We start from the raw sequence: 26628 nt of genomic DNA on the forward strand, positions 1-26628 counted from the left end.
TGTATGCTGTGCTTTCTATGCTGGTAACAGAAAGTCAAGGGGATTTAGAGAAAAGACACAGAAAGGCTTTTAAGGAGATATAAGATGGAATTTCTGGTCCTTAACTGTTTGGAAACCTGCCATTAAAAATATTATCTGGGCTTTGGTATTTTCTGGAATTTGTTTATTGTCTGACAGATCTAAAGTAGACAGGAAGGAAAGAAAATCCCAAGAAAAAGCAAGTCTTTCTATCTCTTTTAGTGGAGGTTTTGGGGAACCTGATAAAGTTCACAAATATCTGTATTTCTGATTATCTTATAAACCCTGAAAAGCTGAAACATGGATACTTTCATAGACATGGATCCTGCTTGATTTCAATCTGAACTGAAGGCATTCCATCCGTCTATCCCGATCATCGATTCAATATCATCCACATGAAACTCAGTGGTCTGTGAAAAATCATCACATCATATCTTTAGTTTTCAGATGCTTGGCCAACAGTGGCGTGTTTTTCTCTTTTGTCCTTTCTTTTAAATGTCCCCTCTGTAGACACCATTATTTCTTGTGTTGAGTGAGTGTGTCTGCCTGCCTTTGAGATTAGGGAGATATAGTTCTAATTCCAGATTATAGTCTAAATATTAACACCTGTTTACCACTTATTTAGGAATGTTTCATTTATAATGAACAGATTAATGAGAGTTTATTAAAGAAGCCTGGTGAATGTCCATTCTTCTGGATAGTAGCACAACAGAAAAGCAATTGACTGTTTTAGTGACTGAACGGAAGGATTCACACTAAAGATGTGACTGGTGGAGCAGAGTAGTTTGAAACCCAGGCCATGTCTCTCATCACAGTAAAAACAACATCATTCAGTTTAATTGGTGTTGGTATTATTAGTATGATGATGTTGGTGTATCAGTCACTCATTCTTTAAAAAGTAGTCATGTCAGAGAATCTACTGTTTGTGGGCAGGAGTCTTGTTGATGTGGTGACGTGCTGGATTTTCAGAGTCATTGGGACTCTGCAAAGGTGTCAATGATCTAATATGGGTAAAAGATAGATCTAACTTGGTCTTAGCCATTCCCACCATGTCAGGATATCCGCCTCCATTCATTCCCAATGCTCCTCATAGCCTACAAGCCAAGTGATTCCTCTCCACAAATCTCCTTTTGCCTCTCATGCCCATTCACACACTGTACACCCTGCACAAAACCAATTAACTCTGCAGAAATATTAAAGGTGCACAAATTTTTTTACAAGTAATTTATTTATAACTCTCTACTTTCCTGCACTATTTTGCCACAGTCCTATAGAGTGTCAATCATCTAGATACTAACACATCAACTGCAGAAATGCAGGAGTACTTGACCCCTCTATCTAGTGTAAATAAGCATGAAATTGACAACTATACCACAATGCAAAAGTTTTCACTAAAGCATATGTTCCATGAGACACTGATGTTCCAACAGAGTAACAGATGCCTAGATTCTTGGTATCAGAGATAATGGGAACTGCAGATGCTGGAGAATTCCAAGATGATAAAATGTGAGGCTGGATGAACACAGCAGGCCAAGCAGCATCTCAGGAGCACAAAAGCTGACGTTTCGGGCCTAGACCCTTCATCAGAGAGGGGGATGGGGTCTAGGTCCGAAACGTCAGCTTTTGTGCTCCTGAGATGCTGCTTGGCCTGCTGTGTTCATCCAGCCTCACATTTTATCATCCTAGATTCTTGGTTATGCTTTGTTTACCCTGGAACATGAAGTGGGGAGAATGCAGAATAGGCTTTTCCTGCCTTTCAGCAGCATAAGCTATAACAACTGATCAGCGGTTAGAATATATTAGCCTCATGATAGCTGAGGGTCCAGTGGAGAAGGAGCTGGTTTGCAGGCTAAATATTATAGATTTCTTTGCATTAAAAAGTCGCTCAAAGAAAATAAATTTACTACTAACACAATATTTAAAAGCAGCTGCAAGTTGCCAAAACTAACTAGCAGCTAACAAATCTGCCAGGTTGCTTTGTCTGTAGGGACACACATGTACCTCATGTGTCTGCATAGGATGCATCATGGGTCTCTCAGCTAGCTTCTTAGTGCACACTCACTTTGGGCTGACTTTGTTGTCACTGGTCTTGCTGTTCAGCACAGAAGGATAGACAGGAAGATTGTCACAGTTCAGAGCACTGCACAGTAAAAGGGGCTGGTCATGTCATTCTATGGCACCAGGCTACATCAATGTCAGAGCTGCAGCACACAACAGCGATATATCGCATGTGCTTTAATTATATGGCCACGTCTAAAAGTCAAAGAGGATCAAATCTTCTTGGGGTGAAGGGGGACTATGATCAGTCAGAGATTGCTTCTACATTCAGTCAAGGGGCTCATCCTAGTTAGGGTGCTGGCCATAACCAGTTGATCTGACCACAGTTGGTCTGACCAGTGTCAGGGACTGAGTCCATGCTGCTTGGGAGTTGGGCTACGGTGAATCATACAGCCATTCTGGTCAATACAGGCAAGCTTTTTGGGTTGCTGCGGAGAAATCTATCTGGAGGTTGGCTCCACGCTGTCTGGGATATCATAGAGGCACAGCAATCTACAGCTAAGAAGTAGGCCCTTTGGGCCCACACCATTCAAAAACAACCACTCAACTACTCTAATCCAATTTTCCAGCACCTTTGTATACCTTGGCATTGAAGGTAACCATCTAAACACTTGTTGAACGTTTTCACAGTTTCTGCTTCCACCACCTTTATAGACACTGAATTCCAGCTTCCCACCACCTTCTGGGTGAAAATGTTTTTCTTCTTATCTCCTCCAAACCTTCTGCCCCTTAGCCTGAATCTGTGCTTCCTGATCATTGACCTCTACATCAAGGAAATAAGTTTCTTTCTGTCCATTGTATCTTTGCAGCTTAGAATTTATACATCTCAATAGTGTTCCCACGCTACCTGTTCTGCACTCAAGGAAACAACCCAAGTAGCTGGGTGGGCTACAATCAGTCCTGGGGGTAAGGTATTAATCATCAGGGGCTTAGCAGTGACAGTCTTCATAGTTCGAGGGAAAGAGAGATGTACAAATCTGGGACTGGGATGAATTAGATTGGTTACTAAGGGGATAAGTTCCAGGTAGAAGGGGTGATGTCGCATTGAGAATAGGATAGAATGGGGAGCCTAAAGTGAGACTAAATGGCCAAAATCTGGCGCAGCACGGTGGCTCAGTGGTTAGCACTGCTGCCTCAAAGAGCCAGGGACTCGAGTTCAATTCCACCCTCAGGTGACTGTCTGTGTGGAGTTTGCACATTCTCCCTGTGTCTTTGTGGGTTTCCTCCCACAGTTGAAAGATGTGCAGGCTGGGTGGATTGGTCACACTAAATTGCTCGTAGTGTTCAGGGATTTGCACATGAGGTAGGTCATAGGGGGATGGGTTTGGATGGGTGCCCTGAGGGTTGGTGTGGACTTATTGGGACGAAGGTCCTGTTTCCACATTGTAGGGATACTATAATTCTATTCTATGAAAAGAACACAAATATTCACAAAACCATTGGCTCAGGCAGTAAATGCAGAACATTAATAGTAAACTGGGAGAAGGGCAGTAGGTCATTATGGATACATGAGCAGTAACACAAAAAGGAACATGAATGATGAGGGGAATCATCATTAGTTTCAGGCATAACCTGTGCCTCCCTCACAAGGGCACCAAGCTGGAACTTCCATGTTTGCTCAGAACTGGCCGGAAGTTGACTCATCACCATGTCCATGTCCTTATTGTCAGCTTTAGCGGGAATGTTTATGCAATAGAAACACAGAAAATAGGGGCAGGAGTAGGCATTCATTTCTTTTAAGAATACTTTGCCATTCGATATGTTCATGGTTTAATCATCCAACTCAGTACCCTATTCTCATTTTCTTCCTATTCCCTTTTTATTTTAGCCCAAAGAACTATCTCTAATTCTTTCTTGAAACATTCAATGTTTTGGCCTCAACCGCTTTCTGTGGCAAATAATTCCACAGGCTCACCACTCTCTAAGTGAAAATAAATTTCTTCTCATTTGAGTTGCAAATAGCTGACCCTGTATCCTTTGACTGTGACCCTTGATTCTGGTCTCCACAGTCATCAGAAACATCCTTCCTACACTTACCCTGTCTAGCCCTATTAGAATTTTATAGTTTTCTATGAGATGCCCTCACCCCATTCTTCTAAATGCCAGTAAATATAGTTCTGACGTTTCAGGAATCAGTCAAGTAAACCTTTTCTGCACTCCCTCTGCAACAAGACCATCCTTCCTCTGATAAGCCGACCAAAACTACACACTATACTCCAGCTGTGGTCTTACCAAGGCCCTGTACCATTACAGGGAGTGATCTTTACTCCTGTAGCTGACATACCATTTGCCATAGTGGCGATCAGAAGGTTAAGGAAATGGAATCTTGTGATCAGCCTCAGCAATTTTATGAATCTGGCAAGGTTGTCCATTTTGAGAATAAAGAAAAGAATATTATTTTCTTTGGGATTTTTCTTCACGTTCAATGTTGCATAATGCCACCGGCAACATGAAACACAGTCATAAGATGCTGAGAGCTTGGAGGCTACAGAGGTTGCAGTGACCACAGCTTTTGTTCTGATTTGCAGATGTACTTGCATTAAATTTGCTGTTAACTAAAATTGAAATGGTAATCGAACAATGTAAATGAAATTGTTGGGTTTTTGAATGCACCTCAATCAAAGCTATTTACGTTTGTTAGCTCAGCGATCAATTAAATTGTTCTATTTTGAGTGTTTACACAGTTACTTAAAACTGCATCAACATTAAGCAAAATTATTAATTATATTCCTGTACTAGCTGTGTAAGAGCTTGAAGGTGTTATGCCTCAATCCAGTTTAACATCTTACATTTTTAAATGAGTCTTCCAAATATTAAATTGCTCACACACTGTTTTCTTGTGTTTATTCCTCCCCAGAATATCCCATGCATGAAGCAGAATGGGATAACAATGAAGATTCAAGCTGTGAATTATCACAACAGTTTGAAACCACATGCACAAAACTTTTATCACTGGCTATGGAAGACAGAAATGTGGAATGGAGTAATGCCAGGGAAAACGCCAACTCCAATTCTTGTTTAGTTGTATGATGCAAGATAAATGCCTGTATTAGATTTTCTTACAAAATTCCTTTTAACCTGCTAACTCTCAGCCTGATACACCATGAATATTGAACAGGACAGAAGATTTTACCCAATTAATCACTGATATTCCGTCACTTCCTCCCCTTATTATCTAGTTTCTATCATCACTTTCTCAGCCTAAGCTTGCAATTCACTCAGCTGCTTATATTTGTCACCTTGGAGTCACTTCACATTTCAAACAGATATTAATCTGAGTTTTCAAACCAGGAGCAGCATACAATTAGGGAAGAAATGCCCAAAATGCAAGTTTGACTCGGTCTGGCTCAAGGTACATTTGTCACCATCATTGCCTGATTTGTGGACCATCAATGTTGGCCCTCATTTTGGGGGAACTTGATCTTGTAACTGTCAATGATGTAAACACGTAATGTGTAAAGTGGAACATTAACACTGTTTGCACAATGAACACTTCTCTGATGCTCACAAATACAAATGTAACCGAATACAACTGACTCAATTATGAATTGCAAAAGCAACTGATATTAATATTATAATTTGATCACATTTTAAAATTATTTCTTCAAAGTTGCTCCATCTAACAGTCTAATTTTCACCTAGCTAGCATGACTAAAAAGCTTAGCAAAAATTACCTAATTCAACAGGTCAAGTAATAAATTGAGCAATGATGGAAGGTAGTTGGCTCCACCTATTTCTAGCTTTTATCACTGGCTATGGAAGACAGAAATGTGGAATGGAGTAATGCTAGGGAAAACGCCATCTCCAATTCTTGTTTAGTTGTATGATGCAAGATAAATGCCTGTATTAGGTTTCTTACAAAATTTTTCCTAACCTGCTAACTCTCAGCCTGATACACCATGATATTGAACAGGACTGAAGATTTTACCTCAATTAATCACCAATATTCATAACTTCCTCCCCTTATTATCCAGTTTCTATGGCTACAGCACTCTTCAAGCTGTGCTTTTGACGCACAGCCGATATATATTGAACAATTTGCTCGAATCTGGTGCTCTCCATTTCAGTCCCCAGAGACTGAACATTTTTCCTAGTCACGGGGAATTATCAGCCCCTAATGACAAAGCTTTGAGTGTAAGTGCATGAGTGTACGTGACTGCACATGGATTGGTGAGTGAATGTGACAGTGAACAAAACAAGTGAGACAGCAAGCAAACAGTGTGTGTGTTGACTGTAAGTGCAAGTGAGTACACACATCAGACAGCATTTTGGGAAAGCATGCATTGAGTGAGAATGAGTGAGCAGAAGTGTTAATGAGTGTGATTGAAATTTTCTCCTGCTGAAAGTACAAATTGTGGAGATGCCATGATGGAACAGCCAGAAATAACTTGAAAATTAATTTTCTCCAACCTTTTGATCCTGCGTGACCAGCATGTTCCCATTGTACTCTACTGCACTTATAGTTTTAAATATGTTTGTTTCCTTTTTACTCCCAGCTTTATTAGACAAACTAATTTTAAGTTAACATTTTGGTTTATAATAGTTTGAGATATGTGGATATATTTTTCAATAAAATATTATTCATTGGGCACGTCACTTGTGCTAATGTAATTTCCCTAGAATATCAAATAGCAAATCTTTGAAGCGCTCACAAGATTATGGGATGTTGATAGCTCGCTGGCAGTTACACTGGATGCTGATAGAAATCTTAAAACACCTGCCTGTAGTTTTAACAATTCATAGGGAATTTACAAAAATCATACACTAAAACTTAGAGTGCAAAGCCCTTCTGGTAACTCGTTCTGATAAAGCTACATAAAATATTTCAAGAAGGGTGTGAAAGAAATCAAATATATTTTAAAATCATTTCACGATCTTAGTTGCTTAAGCTTAGTCATGAAAGAGAGGGAACTTTTCATCATCAGATGTCACAACAGAATGCTTTAAGCAAATCCTTAACTAAAAACAAAGACAGCTCATTTAAAATGAGTGTCAGAATACATGAGTGTACATTCACTGTTACAGGAGAGGATGTAAGAAAATTTAAGGAAAAATGAAGATAGAATTGAGGAAACCCATTTGTGTTCATGGATGACAGTAAAGTTGAAAACACCTACATTTCTTGTTGAAAAAAAAACTAAAATGCAAAGATTCTGTTGACTATATTACCTATAATTAACATGGATGTAATGAACAAATTCTGAAGAGAATGTAGAAAGAGAGATGTCTATGTTACATTTTTGTAATTGTAATAAGAATAATAATTTCAGATGGACAATTAGTTTAGATTTATGATTACTGGCTTATGCTAATGCTTGAGACATGACAATCCTTCATGACAATTTAGAAATAAATTTACTGAACTGCAGAAACATATACTAATTAAATGTTTTTCTGAAGAAGGATCCCGACCTGAAACGTCAACCTTCCTATTCCTCTGATGCGACCTGGTCTGCTCTGTTTCTCTACCTCCACACTGTGTTATCACTAATTAAATGATCGTGTCTTTTGTGGGACATTTCAAAAAGTGCAAAGGATTTTTCTCATTCCTGCATAATAAAAGGTAACGGTGTTTATTTGCAATATTATTAGAGATGTGACGTTAATTTTTATGTGCCAGTGACATGGTTTCTTTCCTCTATGAAGCTCAATTTATTCCTGTAGGTGATGATAATTTATTATTTTGAGTTTTGACAGTTCATTTTTAATGAAAAGACAATTAACTTAAATCATCATCACATCACTTCTTTATATGGCTGCCGTTTAGGTGCAAAGCTAAACAATAACTCAAAAACATTCCCCAAACATGCTGATGGGTTTCAGTGAATTGTAGGTATACTATTAATGCTACTGATGATGTTGTCTGCAGGAAATGCGTTTGGTTACAAATCCTAGAGGATCGCATGGATCGGTGTGAATGGCAGTTAGAGGCAAAGACAAATTTACAGGAGCTCGAGGGTGTGATGGGTGGCAGTTGCAGGAAGGGAGATAAACTGAAGATATAGTCACGTATATGGGTTGCCTCCAAAAAGGTAGGAGAGGGAGGCAGGTAGCGCAGTAGTCTCCTGTGGTTATTGCCATCTCAAACATGCACGCTGTTTTGGGAGTGATGGATTCTCACCGGAATGTAGCACCATCAGCCAGGTTTCTGGTACTGAGACTGGCTCTAATGTAATGGGGGGTACATAGGGTTCCAAGCGATCGATTGTAACAGAGGACTCTCTAGTCAGAGTCACAGACAGTGTGTAACAGAATGGTGTGTGCCTCCCTGGTGCCAGGATCAAGGATATCGTGGAGAAGGTACACAATATTCTCAAAGACGAAAGGGAGCAGAAGGGGGTCATTGTATGCATTAGAACTAATTACATAGGAAGGGAAAGGACATGATACTGAGGAAAGAATATTGGAAGTTAGGCGGGAGATCCTCAAGGGTAGTAATATCTGGATTACTCCCAGTGCCACAAGCTCATGAGGGTAGGAATAGGAGGATAGACCAGATGAATGCATTGCTGAGGAACTGGTGCAGGGAGAAGGATTCACATTTTTTGAATCATTGGAATCTCTCCTGGGGTAGAAGTGACCAAATAAAAAGGACAAATGGAACCTGAATTGGAAGGGGACTAATACACTGAGGGGGAGATTTGCTAGAGTTGCATGGGAGGATTTAAACTAGCAAGGAACCCAGGGAGATAGTGAGGAAAGAGATCAGTCTGAGATTGGTGCAGTTGGGAAAAGGAGCAAGTCAAACAGTGAGGGAGGCAGGAACAACGCAGAGAATGAAGTAGGACCGATAAATTAAATTGCATTTATTTCAATGCAAGATGCCTTACAGATAAGGCAGATGAAGTCAGGGCATGGTTGGGACTGGAATATCATAGCGATTATAGAGAGATAGCTCAGAGATGGACAGGACTGGCAGCCTAATGTTCCAGGGTATAGATACTATTAGAAAGATAGGAACAGGGACTGGAGAAGAAGGAGAATGGTATTTTTGATTAGGGATAACATTACAGCTGTACTTAGGGAGGATATTCCTGGGAATATGTCCTGGGGCGTTATTTGGGCAGAACTGATAAATAAGCAAGAGATGATCATCTCACTGGATTTGTACTAAGACCTCCCAATAGTCAGTGGGAAATTGTGAAGCAAGTCTGTAAGGAGATCTCAGTTATCTGTAAGAATAATGGGGTGGTTATGGTAGGGGATTTTAACTTTCCAAATACAGACTGGGGTTGTCAGAGAGTCGAGGGCTTGGATGCAGAGAAACTTGTTATGCTTGTACAAGAATTTTTTCTGATTCAGTATATGGATGTACCTACTAGGGAAGGTGCAAAATTTGACCTACCCCTGGGAAATAATGCAGGGCAGGTGACTGAAGTTTCAGTGGGGGAGCACTTTGGGGCCAGTGACCACAATTCTATTAGTTTTAAAACAGCGATGGAAAACGATCGGCCGGATCTAAAAGTTAATGTGCTAAATTGGAGTAAGGTCAATTTTGAGGCCATTAGGCAAGAACTTTCAAAAGATGATTGGGGGTAGATGTTTGCAGGTGAAGGGACGGCTCAAAAATGGGAAGCCTTCAAAAATGAGTTAACAAGAGACAGTATGTTCCTGTCAAGGTGAAGGGCAAGTCTGGTAGGTGTAGGGAATGCTAGATGACTGGCGAAATTGAGGTTTTGGTCAGGAATAAGAAGGAAGCGTATGTCAGACATAGATAGCAGAGATCAAGTGAATCCTTAGAAAAGTATAAAGGCAGTAGAAGTGTACTTAAGAGGGAAATCAAGAGGACAAAAAGGGGACATGAGATAGCTTTGGCAAATAGGGTTAAGGAGATTCAAAAGGGATTCTAAAAATACATTAAGGACAAAAGAATAACTAGGGAGAGAATAGGGTCCCTTAAAGATCAGCAAGGCCACCGATGTGAGGATCTGCAGGAGATGGGGGAGATCCTAAATGAGATATCTGTATCACAGATCGCCACAGGTCAGGTGCCGGAAGACTCGAGGTTGGCTAACGTATTGCCACTATTTAAGGAACATTGTAAGGAAAAGCCAGAGAACTAGAGGTTGGTGAGCCTGGCATCAGTGGTGGGCAAGTTGTTGAAGGAAATTCTGAGGGACAGGATTTACATGAATTTGGGAAGGCAAAGGCTGATTAGGGATAGTCAACATCGCTTTGTGCAGGGAAATCGTGTCTCACTAACTTGATTTGAGTTTTTTGAAGAAGTAACAAAGAGGATTGATGAGGGCAGAGCAGTGGATGTGATATATATGGACTTCAGTAAAGCATTTGACAAGGTTCCTCATGGCAGACTGGTTAGCAAGGTTAGAGCACGTGAAATACAAAGAGACCTAGACATTTTGTTACTGGTCTGGCTCGAAGGTAGTGCACAGAGGGTGTTGGTGGAGGATTATTTTTCAGTGTTGAGTCCTTTGCTTTTTGTCATTTACACATATTATTTGCATGTCAATGGAAGGCATGGTTAGTAAATTTGCAGATGACACAAAATTGAAGGTGGAGTAGACAAGGGGGGGAGGTTACCTCAGAGTACAACAGATTTTGATCAGACAGGTCAATGAGCCGAGGAGTAGCAGAAGAAGTTTAATTTAGATCAAGGTGAGGTGCAGTATTTTGGAAAGTCAAATCGATGCATGACTTATACATGGTAAGTTCCTGGGGAGTATTGCTGAACAAAAAGACCTTGGAGTGTAGCTTCACAATTCCTTGAAAGTGGAATCGCAGGTAAATAGGGTAGTGAAGGAGGCACTTGATATGTTTGCCTTTATTAGTCAGTGCATTGAGCACAGGAGTTGGGAGGTCATGTTGCGTCTGTATAGTAAGTTGGTTAAACCAGTTTTGGAATACTGTATGCAATTCTGATCTCCCCGCTGTAGGATGTTGTGAAACTTGAAAGGATTCAGGAAATATTTACAAGCATGTTGCCAGGGCTGGAGGTTTTGAGCTATAGGGAGGGGTTGAATAGGCTGGGGCTATTTTCCCTGGAGAATCAGAAGTTGAGAGGTGACGGTGTAGAGATTTATAAAATAATGAAGGGCACAGATAAGATAAATAGAGCAGGCCCTTTCCGCAGGGTGGAGGAGTCCAAAACTCCCATAGGCATAGTTTTAATGTGAGAGGGGGAAGATATAAAAAGACCCTTGGGGGCAACATTTTTACACAGAGAGTGGTGTGTGCATGGAATGAGCTGCGAGAGGAAATGATGGACACTGATACAATTACAGCATTTAAAATGGTATATGGACGGGTATATGAATAGGAAGGGGTTGGAGGGATATTGGCTGAATGCTGGCAAATGGGGCTAGATTTATATAGGATATCCAGTCGGCATGTACAAATTGGGCTGAAGGGTCTGTTACTGTGCTGTACATCTCTATGATTCTAAGTGTGACATCCAATTGAGGGGCAAAACTTGTTCATTCCACAGCAGACAAGCTACTGGTTAAACTACTGAAGTTAAGTCGTTAGTAGTCACACTAATTAAAGAAAGGTCTGATGGGAGTAACAGACAACCACTTGCTGCTTGTTGTATGGTCTGATATCTAAAGTAAAAACATACAGTTTTGATTTTAGAAATCCTGCAAACATTGCAAAACTATTAATACTTAGGGGAAAAAATGGAAGAGCATTGTTCAAAATTTATACCCCTACTAAATAATTTTACCCATGCATAAGACTCCTCCAATGTAAACATAGTTAATACTACAGTAATGACAGTTTTACAAAGCATAACGATTTTTGAACTGTTGTGATGCCTTTCAAGGCCAAGGTTTTTCTGGTAATATTTTAATACACTTAGGAACCTATCAGTTGTTTCTGGAAAATGGAATTTAAGAAGTTAAAACTCCTGAGACTAAAAGGAAAATAAAATCTGAGCTTATTTATTGCATGTTAACAACACCATCTATTTCCTCTTCCTCTTCATTCCAGTCCAGTTTGGCTGTTTATTGCCAAAATGTGAGACTATGAGCACGTCCATCTCATCAGAAGCTAAAGCACTCTGGGAGAAACAGCTTCATAAGTCAAACCTAAAAACAACAATAATAGTCAGGTATTGCCAAAGGGACAATGATTGTAGTCAATCGTGGATTATTTTATAGGTTTATTAATCATATTGCATTGAAAGTTTAAATGATTTAAAAGGAGCAACTCAAGTGACATTGTAGAGTTTAGAATTAAATTTTAAACAGATAAATTCAAGATGGGGCACCAGGGTGCCTCAGTGGTTAGCACTGCTGCCTCACAGTACCAGGGACCTGGATTCAATTCCACCCTCAGGCAACGGTCTGTATGGAGTTTGCACAATTTCCCTTTGCCTGTGTGGGTTTCCCCTGAGTGGTCATGTTTTCTCCCATAGTCTAACAATGTGCAGGGTAGGTACATTTAAAAATCGCCCACAGTATCTGGGAATGTGTAGGTTAGGTGGATTAGCCATGGGAAATTCAAGGCTACAAGGAGTGGGTGGGATGCTCTTCATAGGGTCTGTGTGGACTGGATGGTCTGAATGGCCAAGTTCTACACTATAGGGGTTCCATGATTCATTCTTGTCAGTATAATTTTTGCAGTTGGATGTCAGGAGTTAGTTTTAATTATTGAGAGCTACAGCTGAAGTTAAAATTACATTTCTCTCACAACTGCTCAATCTGAAACATACACAAACAGTTTTGAAGATGACTCAAAACAAACTATAGCCGTTCTGGAACAGCTAGAAATTTAGAAATGCTGTGGCTTGGTTACTGAGCATTGTGCCTAGTTTAACCCCCTGACCTAATATCCTATTTCTCAACTGTCACTACTGATCTGCTCCTTCACCAATTTCTCATCACATGCATCTCTAGGTTACACTAATTATACTTGCTATTTAAACCCACCTAATCGTCTTCCGTACAGGATTTTATTCAATGCTCTCTGCAGGTTTTGGCATGTACAGTTGAGCTTCTGAACAATCACTCAAAATTCTCTTTCCTAACAGTAAGTTAGAGGAAAAGGCACAATCTCCTCTTCTGAAACCATGCTGACTCCTGTTTCCGAGATATTGTTTCCAATAATGGTTACATTACTACTGCACTTTTCCTGATATGAGTAATGAGCCTGTAGGTTCAGTTTAACAGCTTGTTTGGTGCCAAGTTGGCCTGTCTATAATTCAACAGGTCTTCCTCACATTTAGCAACATCTCCATGATGAAATTAAGGAATAGGAGCAGGCATTGACCATGTGGCCTTTAAACCTGCTCTGTGCAGTCACATAACTGTCATCACTTTATATATTTTTTCGTAATACTGTTTAAGAATTGTGCGTATGCAATGTCTGACTGAGGAATTCATTAAGGAACAGCACAGCAGCTAATATCACTATGACTGATATGCATGGTTTGGCATCTTGATTGTGGGAAAAGTACAGAAAATGAATCACTGGAGGAAAGTTAATTAATGTTCCTTCTTGAAGCTGAGTGGAAGTGATATGTTTCTCAAGGAACTTTTGGGATGGCTCCAAACAGTATAAAGCAGGTGCCTGTATTGCATGAGCAAAAAGTTACAAATGTACACAGTGAGAAGATCCAAGTGAAAACAGCACAGTGTCGGCAACCAACTAAAATCAGAGTCCAGGATATATACAGCGGTACAGCACTTGTAGCCGTCATGGAAAAGTCTAGAAAGGACAGAACAGCTGAGGAAGATTCTATTCTTCGATTGAAACACAAAAGATCCCATTCCTGCATTGGGAGCTCACTAAGAGGTCTATAATTTTTCCCCTAGTCGATACCAATCAAAACAAATTTAATTGAATTTTCCTCCTTGGCTGTTTGTCAGATTTCATTGTGAAAGATTGTTGGGGTTAATTAGATATATATTTCAAACAGCCAGCCCTGGTAGACTCTTTCTGTGCTTTATGATGTTTTAAGGATGTGTTGTTCTGCTTGGCTTATGCAGTAGAATCAATTAATTAACTATATGTGATGCAACTTGAGACATTTTACATGATAAACATACAAGATTTTACTTCCAATAGATAGGAGCTCTGTTTTATTTGAAACATCATGAATTCTAATTATTTGACATTTCAGTATGACGAGACGTACTTTGTTGCAAACCTCAAGTCTTTTTAAACTTTGAATTTTCCCTGCTAAGTTTCTATGTCCCAAGTGCTTTCAGACTAGCAGGAGTTTTAAAGCCTGGCATTCTGGCTTTCCTCTAAAGATTGGAAAGGTGATGGAATTGATGCTGTGAAATGAATTGCTGACTTTGTTCTTGTTACAGAAACAAGCCCTTGCCCATTCTTCTGTTTCTGATCACAGTCTCTCTTAGCATGCTCCTTGCACTTTACCTGAACATGAGTGAGGATAATTGTTGAGCAAGATCAGTACATTATGCTGCAATGAAAATGTGATTTATCTGTATATTAATATTACAGTAAGAGTTTAGTTTTCAAACTAGAGGCGTGCAGCATTGTTTACTTTTGTGAAGGATCTTTAAACAACCAAAAAGTTAGATAGCCATTCTGAGTCTAGAATGTGACAAAGAGCAGGTGACTGCAAATCCCTGGAATGTTAATGGAATAAATTCTCATATTGTAGGTGAAATAACTCCATGAAGGCTGGTATCTTGTCACCATATCACCCTTTATTTACATGTGTCTAGGATTTGACGCTGGTCCAGCTTCCTCAGTGCCAGCTCTCAGAGAGAACAGAACCCCCGACATGCCTGTTTATATCTGTCAGCCAGGGCTCCCTGATTGGACCAGGTTAACAGCCCCAATCAGGGAACTCATAATCAATGAAGTCCACTTGGCTGACCTTGTTCCAATCACTACAGTAGGATTTACAACACGTAAAATAAACATTAAAGGTCATTAGCTTGTTTTCAATTCAGAATAATCAAGGATTAATTTTAGTTTCAAAACCCTGTGGGCTGAAAGCTTTGAGGGCGGTTCACAGGACATCAGACTGTGGTCAGAAAACAGTATAACGTACATCCCAGAAAGTAATACAGGATAGATCAGGAAAGCACAGTCATCACAATGAAAAGGTTTCATTGGTAAAACCTCCCAACCAGGAGGTTTGATGAAAAAACTCAGCAAGTTGTTAAAAACAGAGGAAGTTAAACAGTCAATTTTGAGAGTATTCATGAAGGAGACTCCACATGCCAGAAACTGGGGAGAATCAGTTGAGTAGGAATGCAAAATTTAATTTGGAGGGATAACTTCTACAAATCTGGGACTTTATAACATATTGTGGTTGCAAACTAGAGAAACTTCATTTGCTGCATGCTTTAAGAGCTTTCAAACGGTTTGCTGTTGTTAAATAAACACCGCAGCTTCATATGACAATATTTAGTGACCGACCATCACACTAACTAACATTTTATGAAAAATTATGTCATGTCAAACTTCATTCTGGATCTGACATACTCAAATAGTTCCATAATCTGGGATCATAACAATGTGTGTTCGATATGAAGAAAAACTTCATTTCACAAAGTGCAGCACTTACCAACCACAACACTGTTTCCTGAACTCAATACTTCTTTAGTTCCAAGAATGGTAGCAAATATTGTGTGAGCATCAGATCCAGTCAGTGCGAAGAGTGGGGCTAAATCCTTTGATTCCAAAAAGACCCTTGGGGGATCTGTAACATATCAATTGTTGAATAAAGCGTTTAACTGGAAAGAAGGCAGAAAATAAGATATTTAAAGAGTCAGCAAGGACTGGCATGATGTGTCTGAACTGTCCTATCCATCACAGGAATTTGAAAACTGCATCTGTACATTTTGTATTCATATCTCAAAACTCAATGTGATGCAGCAATACTGGTTGTACTATCTACTCAAGTGGCTTCTTCAAAATCAGACTGACGTACTAACTGTGAACATATGGAACAGCTTTTGACAGAAGAAATACATCAAAGAATATGAGTAATCAATATAAAAGGAAGGGACTAATAGCACTGCATTGTACAATTTGAATTCTTACTTTTGACCTCATGTTAACATCAAATTTAATTGACATAAAAAATGGTGAAGGGGTAAAATGTGAGAACACAATGGGAGATGGTGGAGGAAACATGGCAGGGGAAGGGTTGGAGGGAGAGGAATACAGGGGAAAGATGCGTGCTTGTAGTTTGAGGAGGGAAATGAGAAAGGAATCAGAGGAAGAGGAAGGAATGGGAGAAGATGGAGGGGGTGGGAATAGTGAGGCATGGGAAAAACGAGCCAAAGGATTTTTGATGAATAGAGGAGCGCTTAAACAACAATAAATGTGTATATTTTGATACAGACCAAGCATGGTCACATTAAGGAGAAATTAAAGAGAAGCTATTGGAAAGCCCACAGAATGAGCTGTCAGTAGAAAATAAAATCTGAAAGCAGAGAAATGATCTAGGAGGCAGCAATGACAATTTGTTTTTTGGTTCGTCCTCGAGATGTTGGCATTACTGGTCTTGCCAGCATTTATTGCCCATGCTCTTGAGAAGAAGGTGGTGAACTACATTCTTGAACTGTTACAGCCAGTGTGCTGTAAGTGGACCCATGCTGCTATTAGGAAGGGAATTCCAAGATTTTGACCCAGAGACACTGGGGAAACTTTGATATACTTCCAAGTCAGAGTGATGAGTAGTTTGGAGGGGGATCTTGCAGATGGTGATGTTTCCATGTGTCTGATGCCTTCCAGATGTTAGTGATCATTGATTTGGATGATTAGGAACTGCACTCCATGAGCAATGATATTAATCATGAGAAAGCTGTACTGATTGGTAATTAATTACAGTTACAACAGTTAAAAAACATTTGGACAGGTACCTGAAGAGCAAAGGTATAGGGGGATATGGGCCAAACACAATCAAATGGGACTAGTTTAGTCTGGGGAAACTTGGTCAGCATGGGCGAGTTGGACCGTGGGATCCACTTGTATACTGTATAACTCTATGACTCTATAATTAGTAAAGCATGATGTGTTTTTCCTTACCCTGTAATAGCAGGCTCGTTGTTGCCTTCACATGGCCAAGAGGATTTGATGCATGACAAGAATATATTCCCTGATTTGCCAATGTGACATTTATTATTGAGAGAGATCCATTCTGGAAAAGCTTAACATTGCCATCAAGTTGCCCCTGATCTCTTGTCCAGCTCACTGTAGGTTCAGGAACACCTACAAAATTAGAATGTCACGAAGAATGAGACGAGGATACTTTAATCTTCATAAAAATAAAAGAGAAGTTATGAAGACATTTTACTGCATGGAAAATTTATGCAATATGTTAAATGATCAAATACAAAGTTAATAATCAGTTCTGCCCTCTGAACGTATGGACTGATGTTTGCTAAGTGGTAAATGAATGACTTGGCATAATTCTTTTCCGAGCTAATTTATCAATACCTATTTACTCCATGTTTATTTATGCTACTAACATTGTATGTTTTTCTCAGCACGCAATGAATTTACTACAAAGAAATTAGAATGAAGAATATCCTGGCAGGTCAGGTCAATGCATCTGTTTCTATGTCTTGAGATTAGCCAGCTTTCTACAACCTTTCTGGCCATATTTTTCTCTGTTCTTTCAAGTTTGAATCATCCGTGTTATCACAAAGCCAGAAATCTGAACATTTACAACTAGAAATTAAGATATGTATCACGAGCAATGTGACCTCTATTGAAGGACAATTAAATTACTTTATTCATTCACAATTTGGATGATTTATATTTCAATACCAACATTTGATTACAAAATATGAAAATACAGAAATATGAAATGCAAATGTTTAGCATATTTTTAAGATTGCCATAAATTTTTTAAAAAATCAGAGGGTTAGATAGGGACAGCCTTTTTCCTAGGATGGTGACTGCGAGCACAAGGGGACATAGCTTTAAATTGAGAGGTGAAAGATATAGGACAGATGTCAGAGGTAGTTTCTTTACTCAGAGAGTAGTAAGGGAATGGAACGCTTTGCCTGCAACGGTAGTAGATTCGCCGACTTTAAGTACATTTAAGTCGTCATTGGACAAGCATATGAATGTACATGGAATAGAGTAGGTTAGATTGGCTTCAGATTGATATGACAGGTCGGCACAACATTGAGAGCCGAAGGGCCTGTACTGTGCTGTAATGTTCTATGTTCTATTAGCATTCTCCAGGAAGACACATTTCCCACTTTCTAATATTACATTGCTTACCTTCATGTTTATAAAATTAATATTGAAAAGGAGCAACTGACATTATTTAAGATCAGATGAAATTTACAGCCTAGTTATAATTGTTATTGTGCACTTATGTAAAGAGAAAAAGAAACTTTAACTCTTTTGAAAAGCATGAAAAACATTGATTGATTCTTTCCTTGGTGAATTGTTAAATGAACACACTTACACCCCGAATGGAAACAGCTATAATGTGTGTACACAAGCTCCATCCAGACCAAAGAGAAACATGGAATCCAGAAACATTTGGTTTCGTAATTTTGCAATATATGTTTTCTTTGGAAGAGTGATGACAAAACTAATTTTGTATAAGGTTCCAACATTGTTTCAGCCAGTCAGATTTGATTGGCTTATCAAAGGCATATTTCCAGAAACCGGTGCACAAGATGAGCTGCTTCTGCTCTACATCCCTGAGGCATCAGTAGATGGAGGAAGCAGATGACACAAATTCACAGTTGCAGCTCCAAACATCTGGACAACAGCAACACCTGGTTACAATGTATTATAAATTGGAACTCAAGTCATGAAACTGTGTTTCCAGAGAGACAATTTGCCGTTTAACATAAATTAGGAATAATGTAACCCGCAATGTGATGTGTTTGCCTCTTAAGTCTTTTTGATCTGCACATCCTTTGCTTGGTGTGATCTGCCTGTACTTCTTGTAAACAAAGCTTTTCACTGTATTTTGGTACACATGACAATAAAATCAATCAATCAATTAATCAAGGAGGAACAGTTCATGGGCCACCTCGTAGGAGAACCAGGCAAGGAGCTGTAAGCAGTACTAAAAGTATGGTGTCAAGGACTTAAAGTAGATGATTCACATAATGTGAACCATTGAATGTGAGACTCAAAGAGGACTAAGGCCACTCAATATTCTTGTAAATTTCTGGTTTATTGGTTCATTTGTGATTAGTAAATATATTTTTTAGTTATTGGGATTAACATTAACCCTAAAAAGGGGATAAATGCAATTTAAACAAACTTGGAGCTTATTACAAAATAAGTCAACCTTTGAAATGTATTACACAGCTAATGACTAGCAAGCTAAGACTACTACACAGCAAATGAGTTCATTTTGCTGAAGATCTAAGTGATGTGATGTCTGCAATGCTAGTGACGAAGTGCAGTTTAGAGAGATGATTTTGTTTTCAGTAGTGGAGATGTTAAGTTAAAGATACTGGGGAACTCTGAAAGGTTGTAAAATTCAAGTGATTACTTATCAGATCAAAGAAAAAGTTATGATGGATAATTACTGCAAAAGGCAATTTGAGCATTCCACTGCAGGACATGTTCCCATGCAGGTGGGTAGAACATAAAGGGTAATTGTTGGGGGCGGGGGTGGAACGGTGGGAGGTGGCAGCACTTCTGTTTTCAATTTATCTGCATGTTTTTGATAAGAGTTTAGTTTCAATTTGGGCCTCATGTTTAAATTGCTGCTCACCAAGGGACATTACCTAAAATAAATGACAATTGCCTGCAATGCAGATCTGTCAGAGTCAAATATTAACATCATCATTGACCAAGAGGACTACGAGTGAGGTTTAGTCTCAGTGATAGAGATTATGAGGAACAGAAGTTGGAAGACTGAGCAGTTTGAAATGAGAGGGAGAATCTACAGTTGCTTCACGATTTCCTGCGGCAAAGTGACCAACATTAGCTTGAAAGCTTTGGAAAAGTAATCAGAGCAAATGACAAAGGGAATAAAAGCAAAATACTGCCCATGCTGGAAATCTGAAACAAGTTAACAAAACAGTAGAGAAATTCAGCAGGTGTGGTGGTGTCTATGTAGAGTGAAGGAAACTTAATGTTTCAAGTCCATTATGAGTCTTCTTCAGAACTGAATAGTCTTTTAGGATATTGTCACAATCTCATTCGAGGGCATTAATACTTTTTTTTAAAAAATCCAAATGCCTGGTTTTAAGCAGTAGAAATGTATTGCATGACTTCGCTTTCTGAATGGTTTGGTTGTGAAGGAGACTCACACTGGACTCCAAATATTAACTCTGTTCCCCTCTCTCCACAGATGCTGCCAGACCTGCTGATTTTCTCCAGCATTCTCTGTGTTTGGTTAAGGGTTTCACAGTCAAGGACAAGTAAATAAGTGTTTGACCTTTGAAAATATTTGGAGTTGATGGAAGTTTTCCAGAGGTCTACAGCATACCTATGGGTGGTCCCCACAGTAAATACCTAAGAATGGTGAGTCTTCCAAAAGAATTTTTGCAGTAAGTAGAAAATAAACTTGACTGCATAACATGTGCTAAGTTAACAGTGGCTGTTTTGTTCAATTCTTTTATATTCTACAAAATTTGTGACTGGTTCAAAATGGAAGTCAAATCTTGTGGAATATTTCTGTCGGTTTAAACAAGACATTTGGATTTTTAAATAATTGTTAACTGTCTGAATAGAATTGCGACAGTATCCCACCAGGATGTCAATGAAATGATTCAGCCAACTCCTTCCACAACAAATTCACTTCAAACAAGTTACATGTTAAATGTCATCCATCAGTTAAAAGTAGCACTATAATAGAAAACATCAACGTAATTTCGAAAGTGGGGCAAATGCCTTTGTTTTGGATTGCCCTAGCAAACAGCCAGCATGTACAATAGGCTGAATAGCCTCATCCTTTCTGTAAATGTCCACAGTTCTGCAGGCAACACAATTTAACAGAATTATATTTCAGCATATGATTTGGACATCATTCTGGCTTTTCACTATTTATTCTAAGACTTGTCTTTGTAATGTACTCTGTCTAAACCTTTTTCAAAGCATGCTTGAAAGTGACTCATGCCTAGAACACACCCTATGTAAAGTATGCTATCGTAATTCATATCACAATCATAGACCACAGCTCTGCAGATATGTATGGGCCAAATGCTCAAATATTGTCACTGTTCCTCATGTAAGCCTTTCAGTCATCTACCAGTCAAGTAGTGAACCACGTGGTTATGGGTGTCATTCTGCATCATGGATGATGGATACTTAAAAATGTTATATATGATATCATGATATTCCAAAGTACAATTTCCAAAGAAACTCTGTCATGAAAAGAATATACCTCTGGTAGTGGAACACCAATAAATGAAAGATTAAATGACAAAACAAGACCTTTTAAAAGTACAATCAGGATTCGAAAGTTCTTTACCACAGAATATTTCACAGATGAGTAGCGGTTGAATACGTACAAAATATAATTTAATGCCATAGGTAAATATTAATTCCAACTGTATGCCTAGTTCCATTCACAGATGGCTCCAGTAGAGGGCAGAGGAGTATTTGGAGAAATGGAAAAAGTTTTTCTGTGTAAATATTTGACAACAGTGAGAAACTATATTATACAGATTAAGCACCTTAATCTTGTAGCTGCAGAAGGAATTATATAAGACAATATATAGATGCAAAGAACCATAAAAAGGTCTCCATGTTGAATTGCACCAGTTTTGTACAGGTGTATTTCCCTGTCCAATTGCTACACCTTTTCTTCATGTGTCAAACTTTCCCACAATTGCTCATTTATGTGGAAACGTACACATTGGTCCTCATACATTTCAAGATCTTAATGTTAATTAGCTCCATTGCTTCCTCTACTTCTCTTGCTTTTACAAAATGTCTATTTCTCTCTATGTTACCCTTATATTTCCTCTTAACAGTGCTACCTTTTTTGCTTCGCTTCCATTTTTTACATTTCATTTGATTTTTCTTCTGGTTTTCCAAATTCAGAATGTGTCTTGAACTCTTCTTTAATTTTTCATTACAGCCAGACTTTTAGGAATGAAATGGGGAAGAATCTCTGTACACAAAGGACTGTAGAAATTTGGACCTTGATACAAATGACAATTGATGATAAATCAATCAATTGAAATTGATAGTTTTTGCAAACTACGGATAATAACAGATACAGTGAAAAGCAGCTGTATGGAGTTGTTTCACAGATCAGCTATAAATCATATTGAATGATCCAACAGGATTAAAAGGCCGAATAGCCTTCACCTGTCTTGAGCAGCATCTTGTTGAGGCTGCAGAAGTCTTGCCCAGCTGGGGACCTGTGCTATCTGCTGAACGACAAGCAAATCAGGCAATAAGGAGGCTTCTCTATAAAACAAGACCTGAAGGGCTATGTCTCACCTGTTGAGAATTTCCAGTCAATCAGAAGCTGGTAGATCTTGCGCTCAGCAACATCACAGGGGAAGCAGGAAGAGCACCAACTGGAGTCCCAGGATTGGTGGAATGACCCTGGGGCACTGTCAGATAAAGAAGTGAAGGAGTTTCCAGGGTCTGGGTCACAGGGTGCGAGCTGCAGATAGGTCAATAGCTCTTGGGTGCCCACTCCCAACTTTCCTGATCTCCAGTCCCTTGGTGAGGCACTGCTGTGCTTCTAAATGAGGAATCTCCACTTGTGAAACTTGCTTTATTCCATCCTCCTCAAAATTGCAAATGTGCAATTTGTGTGAAAAACCAAACCCATATTGGGGAACGTTTTCTTCTGAGACTGAGGAAGCTGCAGTTTTGTGTGATGTGAGCCTCACCAAAGGCCAATAGTATAAATGAGCCTCACACGTAGTAGAGTCGAAAGACATCTGGTGTCACAGAACACTTACTGTATGTGGACTTCATGCACTGATCTATTCTGTCAATTAAAAATCTTGGCCCCCAAGCACTCTTGCCTACATCATGCAACATTAAAAATCAATCCTACTAGTGGCTGTGAGACACAATATCTTGCAGCATGGAACGTTCATCCCCGTCGTCAAAGTATCAATTATTTTCCAAGATTCCATAGACTGCAAGAGGTACGTTGGCAGCATGTCACCCTATGTAATGCTGGTCATTTATTGGGTACTGTGGGGATTGGGGCTGGGGCAGAGGCCCTCCTTATGAACTGTTACTCTACATGTTCCAGAAGACGAGAAAAACAAAATCAGGACAATGATTTATAACACTTTTTTTTAAATTCATGGGATGTGGACATAACTAGCTGGACCAGTATTCATTACCAATTTCTAATTGTTCGAAGGCAGTTAAGAGTCAACCTCACTGCTGTGGGTCTGGAGTCACACATAGGTCAGATTGGCAAATTTCCTTCCCAAAAGGACATTTACCAGCAACAGTTTTATGGTCATCAATGCCAGGTTTTTATTGAACTCAAATCCCATCATTTGCTGTAGTGGGATTTGAACCTGGGTGCACAGGGTCTCTAGTATAGTGATAATACCACACAGCCATTGTCTCCTCTTGAGGGGGTCCAGGGAGAGTCCTTTCACTGGTATCCATGTCAGGAGAATTGATGTTGGAATGCTTGGAGGATGTTGTTCATATTTCATTTGTGTGTTCAAAAATTGCAGCACAATCGCGACTGAGGAGATGCTTTGTTTTTGATATTACCAACGTACACTCATTGCAGCTGTCCTAAATGGATCCAGATACAGACAATGTTGGCATTCTTGCATCTGGTGCAAAGATTCTGCTGTACGATTGAATGAGGAACATGAGTCAGCAGGTCTAGGGCCAGCATTGGCCTGCAGCAACAGAGAAACTGGCCCCTAATGTGAGCATCCTGCCACAGGCGCCCTTATGGAGCAGCAAATATCATGAACCACAGTCAGTGGCTTTACATGGAATGCCATGCAGATGAGAGGGGCAGTGAGCCACAGACTGTCTAGAAGTGAAGGTCAGAATACCACATCATGACGTCTAGCAATGAAACATCTTATTCCATGAGGTCACAGGATGGCCCACTCCACATCAGTTTCCATGCAAGTAATGCCTGAGCCTTCTCACTTGTACCATCCAAATACAGGATGCTGCTTGATCTTCAGAATCCAGATAATTGAAAACACAAAACTCGTTACACGCAAATTTCTTCCAAGAGGCTACAGGAGTGTTCCCCCTGCTGGCCACCCCATCCTCCTGACTGACTCTCACGCTCTGCCTGCACGAGCAGCTCTCCCCACCCCAACCTAAGAAACAGCCCACCCAACACATTCTCCAGCCTGTTCAACCGACACTCCCTACCACCAGTGTACCTGAAATACCCCTCAGCCTGCCTCCCTTGTCTCATTCTGAAGGTCAAGCCTGACCAACCCGAATTGCTTTGGGAATCCGGGACTGAGCACCATCTTGTCCTGAACACTGAGAGGAACAGAAGATACTATATCTCCAAACTGCAAAATAAATGCAACCCTCACCTGCCTGCATGTCTGTCATTGATGTCAGTGAGTTCAGGGAAGGGCACTCTCAGGGGACAAGATGAGAGTGGGACGGTCACTTTTAATGAGTCCAGAGAGACTGGTGGGACAGTCACTCTCAGTGAATCTGGGGGAAAGAGCAATGGTCTCTCTCAGTGTCCATGGCTGGCACAGAGAGGCTGCAGGTCACCCGATCAAGTCAATGGGGAGGAAAGGGGAATGGTCACTCTTGGTGGTCAGGGGGTGAGACAGGGAATGGTTACTGGAAGGAGATGGAGGTAACAGTCACTGCCCTCTCAAAGACTGATGGAGCAGAGAGAGTTAAATAAACAGCCTGAGTGGTTCTAGACAGGGTTGGGGGAGGAGTCACCCTAAATAGGGAGGGGGCATGATCATTCTCAGGGGCAATGGAGCAAAATGTCTTCCCACTGTTTGATTTGTTGAAGTTTTTATTCCTGCCACATCACTGCCTTCAGAATCTCCCCTATTATATTATTATTTATTTTGTATCAACATGCAGACAAATTTAAGCCATGTAACAGCTGCTAATAAGCATGATAATATAGGGTGGTGCTTTCCAACTGGTAACAGTAAGAAGTGATTTATGACCTTTTTTTGCTGAATGAGAGATTCACAGATGAGTTAGTGACATTAGATTTGGTTTAAAATATATTTCTGAAACAATCCGAAAGCACCAAAACCACAATGTTTGATTTCTTCCAACAGTATCAGAGCTCAAACAGCAAGTAAAGCCAAGGGTCTGAACCCAGTAGCAGATTCAAAAGTAAATGTGCTTTGAAAATAATCTCAGTAAAAATCATCACTAACATAGAGCAAAGCAGTGCAAGAAACATGATCTTGTGATGGAAATAAGAGATCTATTAGCTTGTGGCATTGCATTACTGCTCTTTAAAAAAGAATTAGCAGGTACAAACAAAATTTGAAACAATTCAAGTTCAAGATTCAATAGTTAGGCAAACAATTCTCATTGCCAAGATCCTCATTTATTCTCATTCTTTCTCAAATTACACACAGATGCCAACCAATAACCATCTCCAAGAACAATAACATGTGTTTACATAGCACTTTTAGTGCAATAAAACATTCCAACCTGCTTCACAGGGGTATTGTAACACAAAATATGACACCAAGCCGCATAAGGAAATGTTCCAACAGATGACAAAAAAAATTGGTTAAGGAGGGAGATACGAAGAAGTAACTTAAGAGGGGAAATGGGAGGTGGAGGGTTAGGGAATGAATTCCAGGGCTTTAGGCCTAGGCAGCTGAAGGCATGGCCATCAATGATGTAATGATTAAAATCATCAATGCTCAAGAGGTCAGAGTTGGATGATTGCAGTGATTGCAGCAGATTGCAAGCGTGCAGGAGATTGCTCAGTTATGAAAGGGTGAGGGCCACAGTTGATTTTCAAAACAATGTTAAATATATTTGAAGTTGAGGCATTGCTTATCTAAGCGCCAATGCCGGTCAATGTGCACACATGTGACTGGGGGCCAGTGGGGAGATGGGCAACAGAGATGTGGCTGATCTCAAATATGGATGAAAGGATATTGGGTAGTTGGAAAGGTGGAGTAAACAAATCAGCCATGATTGTATTGAATGGGAAAGCAGGCTGAAGAGATAGAGTGGTCTACTTCTGGACTTAATTTGCATATATAACTTACTCCTTTGAAATTCTAAACTCTTTTGCCCAACAAGTCCACATGATGTCATCATAATGGGAGGTGCTCTTGATACTGAGACACTCCTTTATATTAATCCTTTCCAATACATTCAGATTCACATAGAACATTACCCCCTCAAACATTTTTCTCTCACTGTTGACATAATCACATTCTTAATGACCCCATTTCCTTCTCAAGTCTCTTGCTTTACAAATTCAGGCAATCTGGACGATTCACTATTCTTCTAACATGCATTTTCTTCAAACTTGGAAGTCTGGTAGCTTGCAGGATCAAAGACCATTAACAGCAATTTCTTCCTACCAGTTCTGAGGTTTGTTAGTCCTTTTAAGATGGAGGATAGTTAAACTACTGAGTTTCCTCTGTGGAAGGCATCATTCCTCCTGAATCTAGCAGTTTCTTCTTTGCAGTATCTCAAATCATTGGATATTGGTTATGCCTGCTCAGTGGTGGCTTCCAC

At 39.7% G+C, this 26628-nt stretch overlaps 1 protein-coding gene across 1 annotated transcript in view; it reads right to left on the reverse strand.

The window, feature by feature from the left end:
- The window catches only part of LOC125451321 (ADAMTS-like protein 1), a 515681-nt gene that overhangs the window by 20324 nt on the left and 468729 nt on the right, over positions 1-26628 (reverse strand). Inside the window, exons 23-24 of the mRNA XM_048528318.2 lie at positions 17053-17235; positions 15584-15718 (exon numbers count right to left, since the gene is read on the reverse strand). Of these exons, the coding sequence (XP_048384275.2) occupies positions 15584-15718; positions 17053-17235 (318 nt within the window). The remainder of the gene's footprint in view (positions 1-15583; positions 15719-17052; positions 17236-26628) is intronic.

This window comes from Stegostoma tigrinum, chromosome 3, assembly GCF_030684315.1.
Source record: "Stegostoma tigrinum isolate sSteTig4 chromosome 3, sSteTig4.hap1, whole genome shotgun sequence".
Lineage (NCBI taxonomy): Eukaryota > Metazoa > Chordata > Chondrichthyes > Orectolobiformes > Stegostomatidae > Stegostoma > Stegostoma tigrinum.